This window comes from Oncorhynchus kisutch, unplaced genomic scaffold (genome assembly GCF_002021735.2).
Source record: "Oncorhynchus kisutch isolate 150728-3 unplaced genomic scaffold, Okis_V2 Okis06b-Okis10b_hom, whole genome shotgun sequence".
NCBI lineage: Eukaryota > Metazoa > Chordata > Actinopteri > Salmoniformes > Salmonidae > Oncorhynchus > Oncorhynchus kisutch.
In genome coordinates this window covers 10,324,382-10,342,390 of record NW_022261983.1, presented here as the reverse complement: position 1 = coordinate 10,342,390, position 18,009 = coordinate 10,324,382, and the positions used below count along the sequence as shown (strand labels likewise).

The window sequence follows — 18,009 nt, the reverse complement described above, 5'->3', positions numbered from 1 at the left end:
TATTTAACCAGGTAGGCTAGTTGAGAACACCTTTATTTAACCAGGTAGGCTAGTTTGAGTTTATTTGTATTTTTACAGGGACAGTGCACATTAATCAACATTTCAGTAAAAGTGCCGGTTTTAGCCAGCCGACTAATTTTCAACCGCAGTCCCTGGGCAGGTTATTAAAAACAATTGCAATATAGACAATAGCAACATAGAACAAGCAAGACATACAGTGCCTTGCGAAAGTATTCGGCCCCCTTGAACTTTGCGACCTTTTGCCACATTTCAGGCTTCAAACATAAAGATATAAAACTGTATTTTTTTGTGAAGAATCAACAAGTGGGACACAATCATGAAGTGGAACGACATATTGGATATTTCAAACTTTTTTAACAAATCAAAAACAGAAAAATTGGACGTGCAAAATTATTCAGCCCCCTTAAGTTAATACTTTGTAGCGCCACCTTTTGCTGCGATTACAGCTGTAAGTCGCTTGGGGTATGTCTCTATCAGTTTTGCACATCGAGAGACTGAAATGTTTTCCCATTCCTCCTTGCAAAACAGCGCGAGCTCAGTGAGGTTGGATGGAGAGCATTTGTGAACAGCAGTTTTCAGTTCTTTCCACAGATTCTCGATTGGATTCAGGTCTGGACTTTGACTTGGCCATTCTAACACCTGGATATGTTTATTTTTGAACCATTCCATTGTAGATTTTGCTTTATGTTTTGGATCATTGTCTTGTTGGAAGACAAATCTCCGTCCCAGTCTCAGGTCTTTTGCAGACTCCATCAGGTTTTCTTCCAGAATGGTCCTGTATTTGGCTCCATCCATCTTCCCATCAATTTTAACCATCTTCCCTGTCCCTGCTGAAGAAAAGCAGGCCCAAACCATGATGCTGCCACCACCATGTTTGACAGTGGGGATGGTGTGTTCAGGGTGATGCGCTGTGTTGCTTTTACACCAAACATAACGTTTTGCATTGTTGCCAAAAAGTTCAATTTTGGTTTCATCTGACCAGAGCGCCTTCTTCCACATGTTTGGTGTGTCTCCCAGGTGGCTTGTGGCAAACTTTAAACAACACTTTTTATGGATATCTTTAAGAAATGGCTTTCTTCTTGCCACTCTTCCATAAAGGCCAGATTTGTGCAATATACGACTGATTGTTGTCCTATGGACAGAGTCTCCCACCTCAGCTGTAGATCTCTGCAGTTCATCCAGAGTGATCATGGGCCTCTTGGCTGCATCTCTGATCAGTCTTCTCCTTGTATGAGCTGAAAGTTTAGAGGGACGGCCAGGTCTTGGTAGATTTGCAGTGGTCTGATACTCCTTCCATTTCAATATAATCGCTTGCACAGTGCTCCTTGGGATGTTTAAAGCTTGGGAAATCTTTTTGTATCCAAATCCGGCTTTAAACTTCTTCACAACAGTATCTCGGACCTGCCTGGTGTGTTCCTTGTTCTTCATGATGCTCTCTGCGCTTTTAACGGACCTCTGAGTTTATCACAGTGCAGGTGCATTTATACAGAGACTTGATTACACACAGGTGGATTGTATTTATCATCATTAGTCATTTAGGTCAACATTGGATCATTCAGAGATCCTCACTGAACTTCTGGAGAGAGTTTGCTGCACTGAAAGTAAAGGGGCTGAATAATTTTGCATGCCCAATTTTTCAGTTTTTGATTTGTTAAAAAAGTTTGAAATATCCAATAAATGTCGTTCCACTTCATGATTGTGTCCCACTTGTTGTTGATTCTTCACAAAAAAATACAGTTTTATATCTTTATGTTTGAAGCCTGAAATGTGGCAAAAGGTCGCAAAGTTCAAGGGGGCCGAATACTTTCGCAAGGCACTGTAGCAACATAGGACAAGCAAGACATAGCATACAGACAGAGCAACATAAAACAAAAAGCAGCAAGACAAAATTCATAAAAGCAACAAAGTGTTTCCACACCTCACAAGCTACAGACAACATGGAGAGCGGCAACACACAGCTAGGGACCATGTTCACAAATCTGATGGACCTTTAGCCATGCCTTCAAGCATTTTGTGAAAGTGTGATATGTGGTGCAGTTGTGTGTGTCTGATGGCAGTGTATTCCAGACATGGGAAGCTCTCACAGAGAATGCTGATTTACTAAAGGTGCTTTTCCTTAGGGGAACTATACAGTCACCTCTCATGGCAGACCTTGTGGATCTGCTGCCATATGTCTGGTTGAGCAGTTGAGAACACCTTTATTTAACCAGGTAGGCTAGTTGAAAACACCTTTATTTAACCAGGTAGGCCAGTTGAGAACAAGTTCTCATTTACAATTGCGACCTGGCCAAGATAAAGCAAAGCCGTGCGATACAAACAACAACACAGAGTTACACATGGAGTAAAACAAACATGCAGTCAATTTATGACAAAGTTACAAAGCTGTAGCTTGTTATGTGCACATTTGTCTGCCAAGACTGGATGTATAAAAGTCCATTAAAAACATTCTACGGTAAATATTTCCAGATATCTGACTGACTATTGTTGTAATCCTGGACCAATCAGGGTGTGACACAGATGGGGCGGGACTACAATGGTGTGTTTTGATGTGGTGTGGCGTTCGTATTGTTTCCTGTAATGTGACGTCTCCACTCACGGTAGGTAGGGTGCGACGGCCACATCTAGGCTGCTCTCTGTGTCTAGCGGATAAGCACAGGAGAAAGGTATGCTCACGGGTCGGGTGAAGGAGACATTGTGCACCTGGTAGATGAATAAACTGTTGGAGTAGATGGCATGGCTGCTGTTGGTCTGGAAAATAGAAGAAGAGGATGACAGTTGGGATGACATGAACAAAATTACCTCTTGACGTAATAGAGTAAAGACCGCTGTCATGTCTCCCTGATGTGTAGAAGTTGTTATTCACATTACACATTGTTCATGTGTAGAGCCAGTAGTTATTATTCACATTACACATTGTTCATGTGTAGAGCCAGTAGTTATTATTCACATTACACATTGTTCATGTGTAGAGCCAGGAGTTATTATTCACATTACACATTGTTCATGTGTAGAGCCAGGAGTTATTATTCACATTACACATTGTTCATGTGTAGAGCCAGGAGTTTGTCCAGACCACATGGCCAGTTTCAGAAGGCAGGCAGCAAGGTTTAGACAAACTCCAACAGTTGCAAACAAAATGCTAGGCTAGAAGCATGGGAAATAATGTCTAGACGCTTTTTTCCAGTGGAGATTAAGTTTATGAATTGCCTAGCCGGGCTGTGGGACAGTGGATGCGCATTGGGATTTCCCCCCAGGATTATCAGGAATAACTAACAGCTACCAACCATTCAGCATCCCGGATCTGAATGTACCGTTTTCTACATATCAATGAACAACTGACAGATGCAGTATGAGCTGCCCTTCAGTTGAAATGAATTGACCGTAAGAAGAGAGAATATTGAAAAGAGCCAGAAGTCAGTGTTCTCACTCCTCACCGTCAAGGTGTTTCCACAGCTGCCCTCCCTGCGCTCCACCTGGAACCACACTGTGCCGTTAGCTTCCTGGTGGGAGGAGCAGCGGAGGTCGGCCAGGTGAGCAGAGAACGCGTTCAGACCTGCAGTCTCCAGACCAGCCCGGCTGAGACCCACCTCTAGGAGACGCCGACCACACACCAGCTCTGGGCCTGAGTTGGAAGGACGCTCTGATTCTGAGAAAAAAAATGGGAGGGTAAGAAAAATGGGGATGAGAGATAGGAGAAAAAAAGGTATTCATACAGGGCCCAGAGTATAAAAATAAGTTCCAGAATGGTGATCTAACTATATCCATAAAGCCTTCACTGAAGATGTTGATTGAATTATAAATGATGAATAAGGATCATTAAAGAATGATACTCCTACCTGAACAGACGACACCAGCGTCTTCACCATGATTACAGTTGTGTCTCCCAAACCCATTGTGACTGCACCTTGTGAGATTAGACTCGCTGCCTGTACATCCAACATCATCCATCCATATTGTCCCGTTCCCCTGTCCGAAGTGGGCTTGGTGTGGTGCAGACAGAGCTCTCCCACAGCCCAGCTGTCTACACACCACCTGGGCGTCACTCAAGTCCCACGAGTCATCACACACCGTCCCCCAGCTACCACTGTGGTAGACCTCCACTCTCCCAGAGCAGGAGTTAGGACCGTTGATCAATCTGATCGGGGCATCTGACAATGAAATCCAAATCAAAACAAATAACTTTGTAACAGCTAGACGTCACAGCTAACACAGGCCTGCAGTGTTCAATTCATTACCAAGTACAGCTCACCATCTGTTGCTGTGGCCACTATTTTATCCATCACTGTGCCTGACTACCAAACTGTGAGTGCAGTACTTGTTTCTCAATGTTTTACTGACAAAGTTGTCAATAGTTAAATCATATTTTCGTAGTTATTACAGCATTTCTATATCTCATTTTCATGCTAGCTCTGTAACAATGTTAGCTACATTTAGCCTATCATTGTTAGGTGGGTAGTCTTGTAGTTACCTGTATTTTCCTTTCAGTCGTCGTATTATAGTCACAGATGAGAGCAGTATCTTGTTTTGTTATTGCTAAATTAATATGTTGTTACGACTTTTATGAATGGTGAGTGGAAGAGTCAAGCGCAGAGAGCAGGTAATTCCGTACGTGGATCTTTTATTCCAACGACAGCGGAGACATGGACATGCAAAACACAAGGGCGCATGAAACCACCCGTCCAAAATACACAGGACTAAAACTGTCCGGAAAAATAGCGATCACACTAATACACCAACACCAAATAAACAGAGAACAAACCCGCACAACACCCAGCGGGCCTAGTGCCCTTAAATAGCCTACAAACAAAACTAACTCAAAACAGGTGTACCCAATTAGACCCAATTAACAGAAACAAAAGGAAAGGGAATCGATGGCAGCTAATAGGCCGGCGACGACCACCGAGCGCCGACCGAACAGGAACAGGCACCATCTTCGGCGGGATTCGTGACATATGTGCCTTATCCTAGTATTGATGCCATTGTATTCATGTTTATTATTTCCAGACCACATGCTGTATGGATAAAAGGATAGTTCATTGGATAATCATAGCTGGGTGATAATGGCATAGAAGTGTGAACCCGTGTTGATCTAAAATCAACATTAAAGAACCCTAAACTGAAGAACTGTCTCTCTCACCGTCTCTCTAATAGGAAGGAGTGCAATCTCCATATCTCTGCCTACTCAAACCAGGGTAATATTACCAGAGACTTCAGCCCCTTTCAACACTTATCCAAGCTACAATGGAATTGGAAGTGCATTTTACACAACAATGAGACAGCACACTTTCTTAACACTCACCTTGCCACGCTGTCACTGGTGTAATTGTTGTGGTGCTCCAGTAGAAAGGTGGTGATGTTGACAGAGCTAAAGACAGGAGTATAGTACACATGTACTTTATATGGTTCTGAAATGTTTAGTTTAACCCGATCACGTCATTTGATCAGGAAAACCTCTGCCCTAATCTATGGTTGCGATGCATTAACAAGAACACCATCGATCTGACAATATCAATTAATCTGCATCAGACAAGGTTTTAACAGTGGGATACGGGAAGGTGAGACACGAGAGCACTTACACACAGTGAAAGAGACAGATTTAGAGCAGAACACAACAGCACACAACAGAACACAACAGCACACAAAAGCACACAAAAGAACACATGAGCACACAACAGAACAAATGAGCACACAACAGAACACGAGCGATACACACGTCCTAAACATACACAAGATACCTACACATCCCAGGGAAACCCCTACTACACAATTGGACAGAAAACAAACACACACACAACGACAGACTAAACACTAGACACATTGTTTTGATTTGATTTAGTAGATGCTCACATCCTAAAAAAAACAGGGGTACACACACACCGTACCTAGTATAACGAGGGAAGTGATGCCCTGTTCGTTGCCGCTGGGGTAGGTGGCGTATTCACAGATATATCTCCCTTCATCAGTCATCCTGATGTCAGAGATCTGGATTGAAGGGTTGCTGAGGGAGGGCGTGGGGAAGCTAACTCGTCCCTTCAGGGGTGACGTGGGGTACATTACCCCAAAATTGGGATGGTACGTGGCTATGTTGAGCCTCTCGCCCTTCCTGGACTCAAAAATCCAGGACACCTGTATAGTATTTATTAATAACACACAGTAAGGGGAAATGGGGGGGGGAGGGGGGAACAAGTAAACGTCCATATACAGTACCAGTCAAATGTTTGGACACAGCTACTCATTCAATGGTTGTTCTTTATTTTTACTCATTTATACATTGTAGAATAATAGTGAAGACATCAAAACTATGAAATAACGCACATGGAATCATTATATGTGTTATTGGTTTTACCATCGAGGACCACTTTGGAAACACGTTTTAATGAATATTTTCAAGTGATTTCCTCTGGGTCCACATTGTACATTTAGTTGTATATGTCTGTTACGCCAAATACATTCAATTCAATGTAGTAACCAAAAAAAGTGTTCAACAAATCAAAATATATTTTATATTTGAGATTCTTCAAAGTAGCCACCCTTGATGACAGCCTTGCACACTCTTGGCATTCTCTCAACCAGTCACTTGGAATGCATTTCATTTAACAGGTGTGCCTTGTTATAAGCTCATTCGTGGAATTTCTTTCCTTGTGTTGTGACAAGGTAGGGTTGGTATACAGAAGATAGCCCTATTTGGTAAAAGACCAAGTCCATATTATGGCAAGAACAGCTCAAAAAAGCAAAGAGAAACGACAGTCCATTACTTTAAGACATGAAGGTCAGTCAACATGGAACATTTCAAGAACTTTGATCGTGCTGTCGCATAAAAACATCAAGCGCTATGATGAATCTGGCTCTCATGAGGACCGCCACAGAAAAGGAAGACACAGTTACCTATTTTATTTTATCTTTATTTAACTAGCCAAGTCAGTTTTAAGAATAAATTCTTATTTACAATGACGGCCTACTCCGGCCAAACCCAGATGACCTTGGGCATTGTCCCAATCACGGCCGGATGAGGTACAGCCTGGAATTGAACCAGGGACCGTAGTGATGCCTCTTGCACTGAGATGCAGTGCCTTAGACCGCTGCGCCACTCGGTGAGCCCAATAGAGTTACCAGCCTCAGAAATTGCAGCCCAAATAAATGCTTCACAGAGTTGAAGTAACAGACACATCTCAACATCAACTGTTCAGAGGAGACTGCGTGAATCAGGCCTTCATGGTCAAATTGCTGCAAAGAAACCACTACTAAAGGATGAGAAGAGGACAAGAAGAAGAGATGTGCTTAGGACAAGAAGAGGAGATGTGCTTGGGCCAAGAAACACGAGCAATAGACATTAGACCGGTGGAAATCTGCCCTTTGGTCTGATGAGTCTAAATGTAAGATTTTTGGTTCCAACCGCTGTGTCTTTGTGAGACACAGAGTAAGTGACCACATAATCTTCACATGTGTGGTTCCCACCGTGGAGCATGGAGGCAGTGGTGTGATGGTGTAGGGGAGCTTTGCTAGTGACAGTGTCTGTGATTTATTTAGAATTCAAGGAAAACTTAACCAGTATGGCTACCACAGCATTCTGCAGCGATACGCCATACTATCAGGTTTGCACTTAGTGGGACTATAATTTATTTTTCAGCAGGACAATGACCTAACACACCTCCAGGCTGTGTAAGGGCTATTTGACCAAGAAGGAGAGTGATGGAGTGCTGCATCAGATGACCTGGCCTCATCTGACCTCAACCCAATTGAGATGGTTTGGGATGAGTTGGACCACAGAGTGAAGGAAAAGGAGTTCCCATATATGCTTGAAGGAGTTTCCATATATGCTGGGAACTCCTTCAAGACTGTTGGAAAAGCATGCCAGGTGAAGCTGGTTGAGAGAATGCCAAGAGTGTGCAAAGCTACCATCAAGGCAAAGGATGGCTACTTTGAAGAATATAAAATCTAAAATATATTTTGGTTGGTTTAACACTTTTTTGGTTACTACATGATTCCATATGTGTTATTTCATAGTTTTGATGTCTTCACTATTATTCTACAATGTAGAAAATAGTAAAAATAAAGAAAAACCCTGGAAGGAGTAGGTGTGTCCAAACTGTTGACTGGTCCTCTATGTATGACTACTCTTACTTTGTGCATTTACTACTACCTGAACTATTATAGGTTAAACATTTACTACTACCTGAACTATTATAGGTTAAACATTTACTACTACCTGAACTATTATAGGTTAAACATTTACTACTACCTGAACTATTATAGGTTAAACATTTACTACTACCTGAACTATTATAGGTTAAACATTTACTACTACCTGAACTATTATAGGTTAAACATTTACTACTACCTGAACTATTATAGGTTAAACATTTACTAATACCTGAACTGTTATAGGTTAAACATTTACTACTACCTGAACTATTATAGGTTAAACATTTACTACTACCTGAACTATTATAGGTTAAACATTTACTACTACCTGAACTATTATAGGTTAAACATTTACTACTACCTGAACTATTATAGGTTAAACATTTACTAATACCTGAACTGTTATAGGTTAAACACTTACTATTACCTGAACTATTATAGGTTAAACATTTACTACTACCTGAACTATTATACCATAGGTAAAAACATTTTTTAGTCAAATACTATCTGACTTCATCCATGTTGGAATTTGGATGATCAAGGACAAAGTATCTTTTTTTCAGCATATTGTAACAATATACATATTAGTCCACACAACTTCCTGTGTGACTGACCTGTGTGAGCTGTATGACCTGCGTTCCTATGAAGGCACACCGCAGGTTAACCGTCTGGCCAGGATATGATATCACTTCTGGTTCCACCTCCACCCACCGTGACCTAGCCCCTGGGAGGAAGAAGAAAAGAAGAGGAAATTATCCCACCTTTCACCGCAGCTTCCTGTTGTTTCCCAGACAACAGCAACCATAACGTTAAGGAGACGAGGAGAGAAAGCTTCTTGAGACTTTTGGGGCCTCAGCTCCTGATGACAAATGACAGTACTCCCTGTTGTTTTGCTTAACTAGCTAACATTATGTGGCTATTTTCTGAACTGCAGAAACTGAATAATAGATGATCTATGTAAGGGGTTTTCTGGCCCAGGGACACCTGCCCAGGCAAACCGACGACCCAGGGCCACCTGCCCAGGCAAACCGACGACCCAGGGCCACCTGCCCAGGCAAACCGACGACCCAGGGCCACCTGCCCAGGCAAACCGACGACCCAGGGCCACCTGCCCAGGCAAACCGACGACCCAGGGCCACCTGCCCAGGCAAACCGGTGACCCAGTGACACCTGCCCAGGCAAACCGGTGACCCAGTGACACCTGCCCAGGCAAACCGACGACCCAGGACCCCCATCATTTGTTAGAAGAATAAACTGGCCCGTGAGGCACAACGACCCAAACTGCAATACTACTGGCACATGTTTTGCTTTACACTCAGATTGCAATTCTAAAAGAAACATTTGTCAAAACACGACACACAATTCTCTACCTTTGGAACAACCTTCACAACTAAAATCTCTTGTGAGCAAATGGAAAGCAACACTCTTCAACAAGCTAAGCTCAATTACCAATTGATCACTGTCCCTTTTCACATGTGCAAACACTAATTGCGTAAATGTTCACTTTGCAATCAGACTTTTGGTATGGATAAAAAGGCTACAGGTGAGTACTCAGTATTTTTTATTATTTATCCCACCTTTCACTGCATCTTCCTGTTGTTTCCCAGACAACAGGAACCATAACGTTAAGGAGACGAGGAGAGAAAGCTTCTTGAGACGTTTGGGACCAGGCCTCAGTTCCTGATGGAGCTACACTTTTGTAACATGTTTATCTTGTATACTGTATTAATGTAGTATTTACTGTACTGTTTATCTTGTATAATGTATTAATGTAGTATTTACTGTACTGTTTATCTTGTATACTGTATTACTGTAGTGTTTATCTTGTATACTGCATTAATGTAGTGTTTACTGTACTGTTTATCTTGTATACTGTATTACTGTAGTATTTACTGTACTGTTTATCTTGTATACTGTATTACTGTAGTATTTACTGTACTGTTTATCTTGTATACTGTAGTGTTTACTGTACTGTTTATCTTGTATACTGTATTAATGTAGTGTTTACTGTACTGTTTATCTTGTATACTGTATTAATGTAGTGTTTACTGTACTGTTTATCTTGTATACTGTATTACTGTAGTATTTACTGTACTGTTTATCTTGTATACTGTATTACTGTAGTATTTACTGTACTGTTTATCTAGTATACTGTATTAATGTAGTGTTTACTGTACTGTTTATCTTGTATACTGTATTACTGTAGTGTTTACTGTACTGTTTATCTTGTATACTGTATTACTGTAGTATTTACTGTACTGTTTATCTTGTATACTGTATTACTGTAGTATTTACTGTACTGTTTATCTTGTATACTGTATTACTGTAGTGTTTACTGTACTGTTTATCTTGTATACTGTATTAATGTAGTGTAACTGTACTGGATGCTATTTTGTGTTTGTAGAACTGAAAGACAACCACCACATGGTGGTAGAACGTGTTTATTTACAGAAGAACAGCAGGCTGCCATTGTGCAAATGGTGGTTGAAAAAAATGGCAAAAGACTGCGGAAAATCCTACAACAGATTATTAAAAACCCTGCCATCTTCCATAACATCCTAGTAAGCTTATCGATCATAGCCCGAATACTTAAGAAACACCATTTCCGGATTAAGCAAATCTACAGTCTCATACAGTGGGGCAAAAAAAGGATTTAGTCAGCCACCAATTGTGCAAGTTCTGAGAGAGGCCTGTAATTTTCATCATATGTGCACTTCAACTATGACAGACAAAATGAGAAAAAAAATCCAGAAAATCACCTATTGCAGATTCAGTCTTCCCAGCCTGGTGCAGGTCTACAATTTTGTTTCTGGTGTCCTTTGACAGCTCTTTGGTCTGGGCCATAGTGGAGTTTGGAGTGTGACTGTTTGAGGTTGTGGACAGGTGTCTTTTATACTGATAACAAGTTCAAACAGGTGCCATTAATACAGGTAACGAGTGGAGGACAGAGGAGCCTCTTAAAGAAGAAGTTACAGGTCTGTGAGAGCCAGAAATCTTGCTTGTTTGTAGGTGACTAAATACTTATTTTCCACCACAATTTGCAAATTAATTAATTAAAAATCCTACAATGTGATTTTCTGGAGAGAAAAAATAATCTAATTTTGTCTGTATTTGAAGTGTACCTATGATGAAAATTACAGGCCTCTCTCATCTTCTTAAGTGGGAGAACTTGCACAATTGGTGGCTGACTAAATACTTTTTTGCCCCACTGTATATGGGCTATGGTATTGGTCGAATGTGATAGTCTGCCTATAACCAGCCTGAGTAGGCCTATAACTCCATTCCCATTCTATTCTGAGTTTAGAGAAATGAATCCAATTGGAAATGAGGTATTATCATGCTGGTTAATGCGATACATGTCTGTTGAATTTGGAAAAATTCACCTGCACTCAGCCCCGCCCCATTTATGGAGCCAATCAGGAGCCTCTACTGCGTTGCGGCCGTGGCATACTGCATACTTCTTACTAAACGGTATGTGTTAAATAGTATGCAACGATGAGTTCATAGTATGCAGTTTAAGTATGTAGTACGCTATTTTAGGTATTCGGACAGGGTAAGAGTCTGGGTGTACTTTACAATGATCTTGCCACCTTGTTATTGGTTCTGTGGAGTTACCTGCCAATGTGGTTGTTTGGTTGGTTGGTCGGGCTGTTCCTGTTGTGGTGTTCCAGGAGATCGGTGGTGCTGCTGTGGTGTTGCTGCCACCTGACAGAGATAAAGACAGGATTTCAGTTCAAACTTACTTTACACTATTTTTAAATACTAACGTCCCTAGTGGAGGTTGGGTTGTAAAGGGATGGGCAGAAGTGGAGGTTGGGTTATAAAGGGTTGGGGAGAGGTGGAGGTTGGGTTATAAAGGGTTGGGGAGAAGTGGAGGTTGGGTTATAAAGGGTTGGGGAGAAGTGGAGGTTGGGTTATAAAGGGTTGGGGAGAAGTGGAGGTTGGGTTATAAAGGGTTGGGGAGAAGTGGAGGTTGGGTTATAAAGGGTTGGGGAGAAGTGGAGGTTGGGTTATAAAGGGTTGGGGAGAAGTGGAGGTTGGGTTATAAAGGGTTGGGGAGAAGTGGAGGTTGGGTTATAAAGGGTTGGGGAGAAGTGGAGGTTGGGTTATAAAGGGTTGGGGAGAAGTGGAGGTTGGGTTATAAAGGGTTGGGGAGAAGTGGAGGTTGGGTTATAAAGGGTTGGGGAGAAGTGGAGGTTGGGTTATAAAGGGTTGGGGAGAAGTGGAGGTTGGGTTATAAAGGGTTGGGGAGAAGTGGAGGTTGGGTTATAAAGGGTTGGGGAGAAGTGGAGGTTGGGTTGTAAAGGAATTGGGAGAAGTGGAGGTTGGGTTGTAAAGGAATTGGGAGAAGTGGAGGTTGGGTTGTAAAGGGATGGGGAGAAGTGGAGGTTGGGTTGTAAAGGGATGGGGAGAAGTGGAGGTTGGGTTTTAAAGGGATGGGGAGAAGTGGAGGTTGGGATGTAAAGGGATGGGAGAAGTGGAGGTTGGGTTTTAAAGGGATGGGGAGAAGTGGAGGTTGGGTTTTAAAGGGATGGGGAGAAGTGGAGGTTGGGTTTTAAAGGGATGGGGAGAAGTGGAGGTTGGGTTATAAAGGGATGGGGAGAAGTGGAGGTTGGGTTTTAAAGGGATGGGAGAAGTGGAGGTTGGGTATTAAAGGGATGGGAGAAGTGGAGGTTGGGATGTAAAGGGATGGGAGAAGTGGAGGTTGGGTTTTAAAGGGATGGGGAGAAGTGGAGGTTGGGTATTAAAGGGATGGGAGAAGTGGAGGTTGGGTTTTAAAGGGATGGGGAGAAGTGGAGGTTGGGTTTTAAAGGGATGGGGAGAAGTGGAGGTTGGGTTTTAAAGGGATGGGGAGAAGTGGAGGTTGGGTTTTAAAGGGATGGGGAGAAGTGGAGGTTGGGTTTTAAAGGGATGGGGAGAAGTGGAGGTTGGGTTATAAAGGGATGGGGAGAAGTGGAGGTTGGGTATTAAAGGGATGGGAGAAGTGGAGGTTGGGTATTAAAGGGATGGGAGAAGTGGAGGTTGGGTATTAAAGGGATGGGAGAAGTGGAGGTTGGGTATTAAAGGGATGGGAGAAGTGGAGGTTGGGTATTAAAGGGATGGGAGAAGTGGAGGTTGGGTATTAAAGGGATGGGAGAAGTGGAGGTTGGGTATTAAAGGGATGGGGAGAAGTGGAGTTTGGGTTAAAATAAAACAGACATAAATAATGAGGAAAATGAATACATTAACAAGAAAAATGTTGCTTGCTTGTCTTGAAATATTTATGGCTGTGAAATAAGTTGTTGTGGGGTTTAAACCATAATACACCAGGATGGTGATCTAACTGTATCCATAAAGCCTTTACTAAGGTTGTTGTGGGGTTTAAACCATAATACACCAGGATGGTGATCTAACTGTATCCATAAAGCCTTTACTAAGGTTGTTGTGGGGTTTAAACCATAATACACCAGGATGGTGATCTAACTGTATCCATAAAGCCTTTACTAAGGTTGTTGTGGGGTTTAAACCATAATACACCAGGATGGTGATCTAACTGTATCCATAAAGCCTTTACTAAGGTTGTTGTGGGGTTTAAACCATAATACACCAGGATGGTGATCTAACTGTATCCATAAAGCCTTTACTAAGGTTGTTGTGGGGTTTAAACCATAATACACCAGGATGGTGATCTAACTGTATCCATAAAGCCTTTACTAAGGTTGTTGTGGGGTTTAAACCATAATACACCAGGATGGTGATCTAACTGTATCCATAAAGCCTTGTTGATTAGAAAAAAGAGTAAAGTTGATAAAGAAGCTTTAAAAAGCGATACTCCTACCTGAGCAGACGACACCAGCGTCTTCGTGATGGCCACAGTTGTGTAATCCAAACCCATTGTGACTGCACCTTATGAGATTAGACTCGCTGCCTGTACATCTAACGTCATCCAGCCAGATTGTCCCGTTCCCCTGTCCGAAGTGGGCTTCACGTGGTGCAGACAGAGCTCTTCCACAGCCCAGCTGTCTACACACCACCTGGGCGTCACTCAAGTCCCACAAGTCGTCACACACCGCCCCCCAGTGACCGCTGTGGTAGACCTCCACTCTACCAGAGCAGGAGTTAGGACCATTGACCAATCTGACTTGACTATTGGCTAATGCTGATGTTGTTGTATCGGATGTCATTGTTGAAAACATACTGTCTGCGACGCCGGGCGGGGGGGTGAGCGGTGGTGTCGACTTCTGTGTTGGAAAGGTGGCATTGACATCTGACCGAACTGAAAGAATTGAGTTTGATGAAGCATTGGCTACTAGCCACAGTGTCATGTACCATAATTATGTATGACTTACAACACCTTCAGGAAAAATGTCAACTACTATGATGAAAATGTAACTCTGCCCAGATCTTAAACACAAGGATCAGAAACACATAATGACCAAGACCATCAACCCTGTTACCTGAGCTATGACCAGTGGTGGCCTGTATGAACAGGAACAGCAGCAGAGCCCCTGAGGACATCGTTAAGAACACCATCATTCAGATCCAAAACACACCTGAGAAGAGGTTTAGAGTTAGTAGTGGGTCGTTAGTGGACAATGGAGTGATACTGTATATAGTTAAACATCTAGAAACCAATTCACATTAAGTGTTACTAGGAATTACAAATAAAATGAAGCATAATTGAACCATCCAACAATGTAGTTTTAGTCTGCTAGAATGGTCAAGTCTTCCAGGACCTCCATCATTGACTTACCACTCAGAGGACGTGGGTTCTGGATTTCACCTGGGAGCTCCATTTATACCGTTTCCTAGGACACATCATGTGACCATAAAGAACATTTATATTGTGATTACCGGCATTGAGTTACTTATTCACCACTTTCATCACACAAACAGAAACTAACCTGACAGATGAATAAAACGACTCTTTGTCAGAAATCCTTGTATCAATATACTTAGTCATAGGACTTCTCAATAATATGGACACAACCTCCCTATAGAATAGAACAACCTTGGGGGTTATGAACACAAAGACAGTTTGTACATTCCAGTAAAACCACAGCCAACCCCTTTTATGCAAACATACCTTTAGCCAACAGCCATTTCTATAAAATGTATTTAATGTGTTACCATCAAGAAGTCCTTTGAAGTCATTTGAGTCCATTGCAACACTGTGCAGAATAAAGAGAAAACCTGAACAGCTCCATTGTAAATCTGACCTATTTGTTTGATTGGGGGTTTATCCGTTTCATTGAATGTTAGATACTCCTTTGATGTATTTCTGTCTGCAAAATGAGTTATTTGTACAAAGTAAAGTTTCCTTTTGCACAAAGTAAACGGACTCTAACCTTCACAAGACATTTGCCATGGATTCAAAGTGTGCAAGAATGCAGAGAGGCTTTATCTGTTGTGTAGTGAACCATAAAAAACCAATCCTGTAGTGCATTTCCACTATCTAAATCAAACACACTAACCCTGGTGGTCAGATAACCTACATTCCCAAGTTGTCATGTTTGCATCAAGTGTTGCTGGGGAATACCTGGTATGCATCCCAAAAGGCACCCTATTCCCTATATAGTGCACTACTTTTGACCAGGGCTCATGGGGTTCTATATAGGGAAAAAGTTGCCATTTGGGATGCAAGCCCAATGTCATTTCTTATTAATACTATAATTTGTCATACGTGTGAGATTTGCTTTACTCTAAGTGTTGCTCTTGTTGTATAGCTCCCGAAGTCCTCACTGTGCTGTACACTCTCAAATAAAGATGCATCGAATTGCATTACAAACTAATTACAGTATTCTGAACTGTTACGGTTTTCTAGTGGTGATGAAGGAGAGTCGGACCAAACTGCAGCGTGTCGATTGCGATCCATATTTATTTAAACAAAAACGTAAACACGACTAAACACTACAAAACAATAAACGTAATGAAAACCGAAAACAGCCTATCTAGTGCAAACTAACAGAGAGTACAAGTAAGACACTAAGGACAATCACCCACGACAAACTCAAAGAATATGGCTGCCTAAATATGGTTCCCAATCAGAGACAACGATAAGCACCTGCCTCTGATTGAGAACCACTCCAGACAGCCATAGACTTTGCTAGACAACCCACCAAGCTACAATCCCAATACCACCACCAAAACCCCAAGACAAACACACCACAATTACAAAAAACCCATGCCACACCCTGGCCTGACCAAATACATAAAGATAAACACAAAATACTTTGACCAGGGCGTGACAGAACCCCCCCCTAAGGTGCGGACTCCCGAACGCACCTCAAAACAATGGCGAGGGTCCGGGTGGGCGTCTGTCCATGGTGGCGGCTCCGGCGCGGGATGTGGACCCCACTCATTTAATGTCTTAGTCCCCTCTCCCTTCGTCCCTGGATAGTCCACCCTCGCCGCCGACCATGGCCTAGTAGTCCTCACCCAGAACCCCACTGGACTGAGGAGCAGATCGGGACTGAAGGACAGCTCGGGACTGAGGCAGCTCGGGACTGAGGGGAAGCTCGGGAGTGAGAGAAAGCTCAGGAGTGAGAGAAAGCTCAGGAGTGAGAGAAAGCTCAGGAGTGAGAGGAAGCTCAGGAGTGAGAGGAAGCTCAGGAGTGAGAGGAAGCTCAGGAGTGAGAGGAAGCTCAGGCAGGTAGGTAGATCTACCAGCTCCTGGCTGGCTGGTGGTTTCAGCTGACTGGCAGATCTGGAAGAGTCTGGTTGACTGGCAGATCTGGAAGAGTCTGGCTGACTGGCAGATCTGGCGGCGCTGGGCAGACTGGCGGCGCTGGGCAGACTGGCGGCGCTGGGCAGACTGGCGGCGCTGGGCAGACTGGCGGCGCTGGGCAGACTGGCGGCGCTGGGCAGACTGGCGATGCTGGGCAGACTGGCGATGCTGGGCAGACTTACGACGCTGGGCAGACTGGCGACGCTGGGCAGACTGGCGTTGCTGGGCAGACTGGCGTTGCTGGGCAGACTGGCGATGCTGGGCAGACTGACGGCGCTGGGCAGACTGACGACGCTGGGCAGACTGGCGACGCTGGGCAGACTGGCAGCGCTGGGCAGACTGGCGATGCTGGGCAGACTGGCGGCGCTGGGCAGACTGACGACGCTGGGCAGACTGGCGACGCTGGGCAGACTGGGGGCACTGACGGCGCTGGGCAGACTGGCGGCACTAGCTGCTCCATATAGGCTGACAGCTCTGGCGGCTTCTTACAGACTGACAGCTCCTTGCAGACTGACAGCTCCTTGCAGACTGACAGCTCCTTGCCGACTGACAGCTCCTTGCAGACTGGCAGCTCCCTGCAGACTGGCAGCTCCATGCAGACTGGCAGCTCCATGCAGACTGACAGCTCTGGCTGCTCCATGTAGACTGGCTGCTTCATGCAGACTGACAGCTCTGGCTGCTCTATGCAGACTGACAGCTCTGGCTGCTCCATGTAGACTGGCTGCTTCATGCAGACTGGCAGCTCGGGCTGCTTCATGTAGACTGACAGCTCTGGCTGCTCCATGCAGACTGACATCTCTGGCTGCGCTGAACAGGCGGGAGACTCCGGCAGCGCAGGAGAGGAGAAAGGCTCTGGCAGCGCTGGAGAGGTGGGAGCCCCCGTAAGGATGGGCCGGAGAGACAGCCTAGTGCGGGGAGCTGCCACCGGAGGACTGGTGCGTGGAGGTGGTGACGGATAGACCGTGCAGGCACACTGGAGCTCTTGAGCACCGAGCCTGCCCAACCTTACCTGGTTGAATGCTCTCGGTTGCCCTGCCAGTGCGGCGAGGTGGAATAGCCCGCACTGGGCTATGCAGGCGAACCGGAGACACCGAGCGCAAGTCTGGTGCCATGTAAGCCGGCCGAGGAGACGCACTGGC

At 43.9% G+C, this 18,009-nt stretch overlaps 1 protein-coding gene across 2 annotated transcripts in view; it reads right to left on the bottom strand.

Moving 5' to 3' along the window:
• LOC109876354 (deleted in malignant brain tumors 1 protein) overlaps nucleotides 1-18,009 on the bottom strand; it is a 28,975-nt gene that overhangs the window by 3,230 nt on the left and 7,736 nt on the right. For both annotated transcript variants that reach the window (XM_031814412.1, XM_020468778.2), the window contains exons 2-11: nucleotides 14,897-14,951; nucleotides 14,601-14,696; nucleotides 13,982-14,419; nucleotides 11,779-11,868; nucleotides 8,778-8,887; nucleotides 5,904-6,147; nucleotides 5,321-5,386; nucleotides 3,858-4,169; nucleotides 3,456-3,667; nucleotides 2,618-2,769 (exon numbers count right to left, since the gene is read on the bottom strand). In XM_031814412.1, the coding sequence (XP_031670272.1) occupies nucleotides 2,618-2,769; nucleotides 3,456-3,667; nucleotides 3,858-4,169; nucleotides 5,321-5,386; nucleotides 5,904-6,147; nucleotides 8,778-8,887; nucleotides 11,779-11,868; nucleotides 13,982-14,419; nucleotides 14,601-14,679 (1,703 nt within the window). In that variant the 5' untranslated portion in view covers nucleotides 14,680-14,696; nucleotides 14,897-14,951. The remainder of the gene's footprint in view (nucleotides 1-2,617; nucleotides 2,770-3,455; nucleotides 3,668-3,857; nucleotides 4,170-5,320; nucleotides 5,387-5,903; nucleotides 6,148-8,777; nucleotides 8,888-11,778; nucleotides 11,869-13,981; nucleotides 14,420-14,600; nucleotides 14,697-14,896; nucleotides 14,952-18,009) is intronic.